At 44.9% G+C, this 9,168-nt stretch overlaps 1 protein-coding gene across 1 annotated transcript; it reads left to right on the forward strand.

Moving 5' to 3' along the window:
- Nucleotides 1–1,565: 1,565 nt before the first annotated feature.
- LOC134477663 (syncytin-1-like) lies at nucleotides 1,566–3,995 on the forward strand. Its single transcript, XM_063256166.1, has one exon. The coding sequence runs from the start codon at nucleotides 1,566–1,568 to the stop codon at nucleotides 3,363–3,365; it is 1,800 nt and encodes a 599-aa protein (XP_063112236.1). The 3' UTR covers nucleotides 3,366–3,995.
- Nucleotides 3,996–9,168: the final 5,173 nt, after the last annotated feature.

Below are 9,168 nucleotides of genomic sequence, written 5' to 3' on the forward strand. Positions count from 1 at the left end.
GTGGGTGCACCCTAAGGTTTCACCTGCCAAGATTATTGAACATTACCCGGAAGCAGTTGCTTCTCTGGCTCTGGAGGCACATAGTAGAGCCATCCAGCATTTTGGCTCCACGCCCCACGCTATTCGGGTGCCTTATACCGCTTCTCAAATAAAAATTCTGACTGCTTGCATAGATACTTGGGCCATCCTGAGATGTGTATTTCTTGGGGAGATAGACAATCAGTTCCCTAAGGACCCTATACTACAGTTTATTACTCAACATCCGGTGATATTTCCAAAAATCACCGCCCCTGCACCCCTTACTCCTGCAACAACAGTCTATACTGATGGGTCAAAAACCGGGATAGGGGCCTATGTGGTCTCAGGCATGCCTCCAGTTAACATACAGTTTGAACCAGATCAACCACAGGTGGTGGAGTTACAAATTGTACAAACCGTCCTCGAGAAGTTCCCAGGGGCCCTTAATATTGTTTCTGATTCAAAATATGTTGTCAATGCCATGCAGGTCCTTGAGACTGCAGGCCCAATTAAACCAACCTCCAAAGTAACTAACTTGTTTTTGTCTATCCAGACATTGCTCATAAATAGACACAACAAAATATACATCACTCACATAAGAGCACATACACACCTACCAGGGCCCATGGTACAGGGCAATGCGGCTGCTGACGCGGCCACTCGCCCGTTATGGATTTTCAATATGTTATCTCCAATAGAGCAAGCCCGTCAGTTCCATGACAAATTCCATGTCAATGCCAGGACGCTAGCCAACCAGTACCGCATCTCCAGGGCTGACGCGCGGGACATCGTGCGACTGTGCGGCTCATGCGCCACACACACGCCTGCCATATCAATGGGGGTTAACCCCAGAGGGTTGATCCCTGGCGATATTTGGCAAATGGATGTCACACACATGACAGAATTTGGATCTCTTAAGTATGTCCATGTCTCCACGGACACCTGTTCTCATATTATATTCGCAACTGCAGAGACAGGTGAAAAGGTATCTAATGTGATCAATCACTGCTTAGCGGCTTGGGCCGCGTGGGGCAAGCCCAAAATATTAAAGACAGACAACGGACCAGCCTATACAGGAAAAGCCTTCAATGAGTTCTGTAAGACTATGGAAGTACACTTAAAACATGGTATCCCATATAATCCTCAAGGCCAAGGAATTATTGAAAGAGCTCATAAAAGCCTCAAAGAAATCTTATGTAAACAAAAAGGGGGAGTAGGCCAGGGCCTGCCCCCAAAGGCACGGCTATCCATGGCACTATTCACATACAATTTTTTAAACCTGAACAATAACAACCACCCCCCGGCTATGGAGCATTGTAATTCATCTCCTAGCAATAAGGGATGGGTAAAATGGAAAGATGTCCTGACGGGACAATGGATGGGCCCGGATCCGGTAGTCAGCTGGAACCGAGGTGCGGTTTGTGTTTTCCCGCAGGAACCGGGACGAGAACCATTGTGGGTCCCAGAAAGACTGACGCGTGCGACAAGCCCTTCGACTGAAGACTAATCCTGTCCTGCCGGAGACCAGCAGCAGGCCTGACAGCCAGATGAACCCGAAAAAGGCTGCTTTTTTCGTTGGGGGCGTTGTCCTAGCACTCCTCAGGATAAGTATGGTACATGCGGGGCTGGGGGGCCCCACTTCTGGAATAGATCTTCGCACGAGCCTTCTTGGCAGTCCGTGCGATTGCGGAGGTGGCACGGTAAGCAGTATACCACCTAGCGCCAAAAAAGGACCAGGGACCGATTGTGGGGATAAAACAGCATTCTCAGTTGTGTACCCCTCCACTGCAGGAGGATTTAGTCAACCATCCTATCAGTGCATACTTAAGCCTAAGGTGAGTCCCTCAGGGCCTGGTGATCTCGCCACATGTCCCTGCACTAAGTTTGAGGAATCCATGCATGTTACATGCTATGCAGAGACAAAACAATGCAAACTTAAGAGTACAACCTATTGGATGGCAACGCTAACTACAACTAAAAGCCCTGTTGCCCCTAACCATATTCCCGCTGCTGTAGGCAGTTCTCCATTCATGCAGTCGGGTTGTAATGGAGAGGTTGGAGAAATGGTCTGTTGGTCTATGACCGCTCCCGTTCACATCTCTGACGGTGGAGGGGTCCAAGACCAGTACCGGCAGGAACAGGTCATCGAGCGATGGGAACAATTAAATCCGTTCCCTGAAGTCAATTACCATCCACTCCTACGCCCAAAATCCCGAGGCATTAACCTTGACCCCGCTACTGAATCCATATTAGAGGCTACCCACAAAGCACTCAATCTTACTGACCCAGGGCTGGCCTCCGATTGTTGGCTGTGTATGATGATGGGAGAATCATGGCCGCTGGCCATGCCGTTTAGAGACTATGAAAGTGAACCTTACAATTATAGCACACCCTATAATTGCTCACATGGGCCTCCATTTCGGGTCCAGTTTATGGGACAGTTTAATGCATCCTGTTTCCAAAAGTACCCACAAAATAATAGTTATGATATTGTTGTTGGAGCGCTGGCAGTCGCCTCGTGTGAGTCCATAACCAATGTAAGTAGTAGCTCGCCGCTATGTGCCCCCTTTGGCAAAGTATTTGCTTGCGGCAATGGTCATGCTTATACCTACCTGCCCAGTAATTGGACCGGCCTATGTGGCCTAGCTTACTTGTTGCCTGACATTGGTATTGTCCCTGGGGACCAACCCATTCCCATCCCAGCTGTGGACACCTTTATAAAAAGACATAAGAGAGATGTACTGATTTTACCTCTCTTGGCTGGTCTGGGGATAACTGGAGCCCTGGCCACCGGGACTGCGGGCCTAGGAGTTTCATTAACCAAATATACTCAGTTATCCAAGCAATTGATAGAAGACATGTCTATAGTTGAGAGAACCCTTCAGGAGATACAAGATCAAATTGATTCCCTTGCAGAGGTTGTTCTGCAGAATAGAAGGGGCCTAGATCTACTCACTGTAGAGAGGGGAGGTATCTGTATTGCCTTACAGGAAAGATGCTGCTTTTATGCCAACAAGTCCAGAATCGTTCGAGACCAATTAAAGAAACTGCAAGAAGACCTAGAAAAGAGAAGAAAAGAACTACAAGACAACCCCTTTTGGGGAGCCTGGAATGGCTTGCTCCCCTATATTTTACCATTGTTAGGTCCCCTGTGCTCCTTGCTTCTGCTCTTACTTATAGGACCATGCTTGCTCCGATGGGTCACATCATTTATTAATGGGCGCCTTGCGGCGGCCCGGCGTCAAGTACGCCTGGTTGCCCATGCGGCCCTGGCAGCAGCCCGTGATGGGCACAATGACCCCCAGGCTTACGCATGGCTCGCTCGACTGGCCTACGACCGGGTCTAGATGTGGCGGGTCTTCCGCACTCCTTCCCTATTGACACTACACAGCAGGGTAGGTGAGTCAATGACGGGTAAGAGCGTGCCTCCCCAGCACGACTCGACCTAAGCCAGGCCCTACCCCATACTGCATGAAAGCCGCTGGATTACTAGAATCTGCCCAGATCTAGATGTCTCTCCGAGGGGATCGCACGGAGGGGCATGAGTGCATGCCTATGTGCATCCAGGTTCCGTCCAGTTCACTCCTGGCCCTGGAAAAAGGACGAGGGTCTCAAGGCCTTGGTGGACCCGGGGACGGCCGACCAGGGTCCAAGCCAAGGGCCTACGGTGGGCCTCAACACAGGGCATAAGCCTCTGCACTCGATCCAGGGCGGGCTGCGATGCATACATTCATTCAAAGTAAATAAAATAGGGGGAGATGTTGGGAGCCGCGGCCTACACCGGTCGCCTTACTTGGCGGACGTAGGGCCTGTGGGTGGGAGCGGAGCCTGAGCTAGATTGCCCCTCCCATCGAGTGAGTCAAGTTGGCGCCTGCTTCCTGCCCCCTGATTGTGCTGGCGACTTAAACAACCCGCTCTGTAAGATAGTCTGCCTAGCAACAGCTGATGTTAGCCAGTCAGCCCGCATCGCGCGCTTTGAACTGATTGGCTACTGTTACCCTATAAAAGTGAATGCCTTTCCCGCCACGAGAGGAAGCACAAAGAGGGATAGAGAAAGTCCACCGGCGAGAAAGGGCTGGTGGCAGAGAGGAGGCCTCGCGGGGCCCACGTGGAGACAAATAAAGGCAAGGTTGCACACTATCAGAATCTGTCGCGTGTTCTTCCTGCAGGCCGGGAGCGACATCGACAAGAAACCGTGTGATATTTAAGCGTGTATGTCTGATTTATTTCACATAACATTATGGTCTCAAGATGCAAGTTTTCCTAAAAAATGACTCATTTATCCTTCTTTATAGAATAGTCTTCCATGGTGTGTAAATGCCATATTTTCTTTATCTACTCATCTATCGGTTGGACAGCCACACTGTTTCCAAGATTTAAGTATTATGAATTGTGCTGCTAGAAACATGGACATCTTGTATTGTCATAATATGATGTTGTTAGCTCTTTTGGGAAGATACGTAGAAGGGGAATAGCCGGGACAAATGTTTTAGTTTTAGTTTTTTGAGGACTCTCCAAACTGATTTCTCTAGTGGTTATATTAGGTTACATTCCCACGAACAGTGTAGAAGGATTCCTCTTTATCCACAGCCTTTCCTGTCACCACGAGGAATCCAAATAACGAATCTCACTTCTGATTGCTTCCCGAGATGCTGTTGCCTGTAGTTACTATAGTCATGGATTTTAGCCATTTTGAACTGAAAACGTACATGTGCACACACATACACACACACTGAACATGTAGATGTACATATACATCTCTCTATATGTAGTAAGTCCCAGATTTACAGATGTGTTTGTTCTGGGAGAATGTTTGTAAGTTGGATTCATTTGTAAGTCTGGCAAAGTGAGTCTTATACATCTGGGACACAAATACACAATGTAAAGCATAAAGAAACCAAATATACCCCAAAAGACTATAAATAAACTATTTTGACTTTTACAGTTACCTTAAGATGGTGAGGTAGACACATGAGCTACTTCCACGATTTGATTTGTTTCCATGTGTGAATGCTCATATTGCAAGGCTTAGCTGTACCTGTGAAAGTTCACAATTCAAATGTTCCTAAGTCAAGGACTTACTATATACATATATTGTTTTTTCAAGTAGGTCACTGTTATAGTTTGTGTCTAAATGTCTCCCCAAAGCCTCACACAGTGTTAGGCTTTTTCAGAGGTGGGTGAAGCTAGAGTTTGTGATTGATTGAAGATTCAAGGCTGGGATTAAGGATATGGGTGCTGAACCCACCCAAGGTGGGTAACTTTCATACAATATAAAGTACAGAAAGAGGCTGTTTTTTCTCTCCCTTGCTTGCCTCACAAACACGAACTGTTCCCCGCTACTGTGTGTCACTATGCCTTGGAGCTAGCCAGTTAGGGACTGAAACCTCTACAAACTCTGAGCTAAATAAACCTTTCCCCCTTTAACTCTGGGTGTCAGGTATTCTGTCTCAGCAACGACTGAAAAGTAAGATAATCACAGACTCTTCAGAGGCTACAGGGGCCCTGGAACTGTACTAAAACTCACGTTGCCACATTCATGCCAAATCAGTCTCTGACAAGTGCAGGGAAAGCCTGTTCCTGCCGCCTCTGGGAGGGGACGCAGGAGGACCTACCACTGGGCCACTGGTACCAGAACAGAGGCAGTGTGGTTTCTGCTTCTTTGAATCAGTGGCTCCCAATTTGATGAGAGGCACATCTGACAGTAGGATCCTGGAGAAAACCTTCGGTCCAGCTTACACTGTGTAGTGAGCCCTGTCTCAGGGAGAAGGTGCCACTAGCTACCTCCTTCTTTATTGCAGTTTCTCTCTTTACTCTCTCTGTGGGCTTCAGTTCACACTTGAGATTCTTCTGAGGTCCACTGGACCCACTTCCCTCCTCTGTCTTCCTCACGATGCTATTTTCCAGTGTTCGCATGGTGACTCTCAGAGAAGCTGTTATCTCTGCTGCTCACTCCTCTGCCATCTTGGTCTCCTTCCTCTCTCTTCCTCTCCTTTTTCCCCCTCTATTTTAATTTTAAATTCAGATTTTAAATATGATGCGCAAAAGAGAATGAATGTTTTGGGACAGACCACAGCAGTCTGTCGTGCTGAGTGATCTGAAAGGTTATCAACTTTAACGTAGCTCAGAGCATCAGAAAGGTTTCTGGTTGGCTTAGGCCAGAGTGCAAGATAGCTCTGCCACTTAGTTCTTACTAGCTAGCAGATCAGATGGTACTCAGAGTGCGTCTGTGACTCATCAGGAGCCTATGATACGTCTCAGCAGATTAATCAGTGAAGATTCCTAGCAAAAATGTACTGTTTTCATTCTTTTGAGAAACAGACCTTGTTTTACTATTGAACAAAGGCAGCAAACAAATCTCCTACCAGCAAATTAAAAGCAACACGAGCCGTGTCTAGTAAAATTCCATCATTAAGAGGAAGCAGCGAATGCAAGACCAGACATGAACAGGCACAAGCCAGTTGCGTAAGTCACATTCCCACCATTTCTGTCCCTGCCACATGCTTATTCCTCCCCCAGCTCACTGAAGGGGTAGACGAGATGGACACAAAATGAAAAAATAAAGCCTGAAGTCCAGGACAGGTGTCTCTAGATGGAGAATATTTATAGTCTTAAACCTACACTGCTTCTAGGAAGGCATCAGAAAAGGTATAAATATCTGAGTTAATAGATCAGAAATAGTAACTGAGACCTAAAGAAACATAATGAAGAAAACAGGGCATCAGAGCAATTTAGCATAATTATCTCAGAGGCAGTCAAGAACCAGAATTAATTGGATGATTCTCTAAAATTAAGGAATCATTGGAATTCAGTTACTACTCCTTAATTAAAATTATTAGGGCAGCCATATTTAAATGGTACAAAATATTTAGAGAGATTCAAGAGCAGAAGATCAAGATGATCATGCTAAGATTAAGTAGATAAAATTTACCTACTAGATACAAATTATTTCTGGATGGGAAATGAAGGAGGTAAATTTTGATCTGCTAGTTTAGTTTTAGAGTGTGGCTGGTCACTACAGGCAGGTTCATGGACACTGCCCTGAGGGTCCCTATGAGCCTTTAGGGAAGGTTCTAGAATTGTGAGGCATACTAAAAAACATGAAGTATAATCATCACTTGCACCTAATTCTGAATCAGATGATGATCTGAAGGGGAAAATATTTCCCATCTGAGATTATCAATCTGAGGGAACTAAAGGCACACAGGGTATGATTGAACAATTGATTTTTTGGTTTATTTGTTTACAGACCAAGAAACTATCAATTTTATATCTCTCAACATTCAGAGCTTTTCAATGTTTTGAGTCTTTTATTATCAGGGTGTATCTATGTATAGCATTATCTGAGAATCATTTCAAATTTTAATGTCATTGTCTTAATTTCTAATATGCTATGTTGGACAACATGGCTGGCTGGATTAGGAACAAAAGAGTACATTTTCAGCCTTGGGAAGATGGTGAATTTGGGCCATTTAGGCTCTTTTCAGTGCTCTTAGGGGCAACATTTACACCACCCCTCCGTGATTCCAGAACAATACTCAGGAAAGGAATAATTGTTCAGGATGAGTATTTCAGTGAAAGATAAAGGGGGACTAGGCCTTCTAGGGAAGCTCCACTTCTGAGAATGTTAGTTCTGAATGCTCTGAAAGTGTTAGACACAGAAATCTGGAGAAAGTTAAGAAAAACGATCCCTAGCCTGACTGCCAATCAGCAAAGAGTAAACTGGGCACTTTGGGCTCTGGAACTTTCTTGGTGCTGTTCATCAGAACCTTACAATCCTGCATCTCACACTGAGAGAAGACTCTCATCTCACGGGGAAGTGTACCCCATGTCAGCATTACACGGTCAGTGGCAAGGCCAGTTCATCTCTGTCTCTTGAAGTTATACTCCCCACTCAGCCATTAGAAGAAATAAGGGAAGTAGTTTGGATTTCATATAACTCCCTTGTCTTATTTGTCATTTTTTTCTTCAAAACTCAATTGGAAAAGAAAGGGGTTGTTTACTGGGTTCCTTTGAAAGCCACAAACTGTCATTATTATTTGTTTTTCCTTCCTAAGTAGCTGGAGACAGGACAAAATGAGACATCGTTATTGATGTTGCTTAAACTAAAACAAAGTGACCAGTGTAGTTCTAGCAACTTGAGAGACTGAGGCAGAAGGATTGAAATTTCAAGATCAGGCAGAGCAACTTAGTGAGACTTGTTTCAAAATGAAGTTATAAAAAGGGAGATCTGGGGCAGGCTGCAAAATCAATATTAGTTTTTGACTTTTAGCTTAGAGAAGGCCAAGGTGCAACTTTCTCCAATTGTCCTAAATCTGAGCTCACATAAGTTGCCTCCAACAGGCTGCCCAAGTTTGACCCCAGTGAGATTTAAGTCATGAACCTGAGGTACACTGGTGGTGAGACTGGTGCCACATCTGCCGTGACCTCTAAGATCAGCCCCCTGGGTCTGCAAGACAACTGGTGAGTGGAAAGATCTGAGATTGCAGTGAAACTGACCAGAACAGACAGGTCCAGATGGAGGTCATGCCTTCTGCCCCTGCCCCAAGCATCAAAGCTCTCAAGGAGCCACCAAGAGAAAAAAGAAACAGAAAACAATCAAGAACAGTGAAAATATCACATTTGATGAGATTGTCAACATTGGCTGATGGAGGTAGCACCAATCTTTAACCAGAGAACATTCTGGAACCATTAAAGAGATCCTAGGGACTGCCCAATCAGTGAGCCACAATGTCAGTGGTTATCATGCTGATGATACCAACAGCTATGCTGTGAAACACCCAGCTAATTATGAAGTATAAAACATTTCAATAAAAGGTGAGTTGACAAAAGATAACAAATGAATAGCTTTTCCATATGCCAATAATAAACAGCTAATAAGGAAATCAGGAAAACAATTCCATGAACAATATCTTAAAAAATAATTAGGAATCAGCCTAACCAAGGAGGTGAAAGAACTCTATAATGAAACTTATAGAATACAGAAGAAAGAAACTGAAGTCACTAGAATATGGAAAACCCTTCTTTGTTTATGGATCAGCAGAATTATATCATTTAAAGGACCAAATTATAAAAGGAAATATATAGATTCAACTCAATCCCCATAAAAATATAAGTAAAATTCTTCAAAGAACTAGAAAAAACAATTCT

Source organism: Cavia porcellus, unplaced genomic scaffold (assembly GCF_034190915.1).
Source record: "Cavia porcellus strain 051 isolate PalLab524CR breed Dunkin Hartley unplaced genomic scaffold, mCavPor4.1 scaffold_9, whole genome shotgun sequence".
NCBI lineage: Eukaryota > Metazoa > Chordata > Mammalia > Rodentia > Caviidae > Cavia > Cavia porcellus.

Excerpts from the sequence above, each read along its gene's own strand:
- LOC134477663 (XM_063256166.1), top strand. The coding sequence starts at position 1,566 with ATGAACCCGAAAAAGGCTGCTTTTTTCGTTGGGGGCGTTGTCCTAGCA.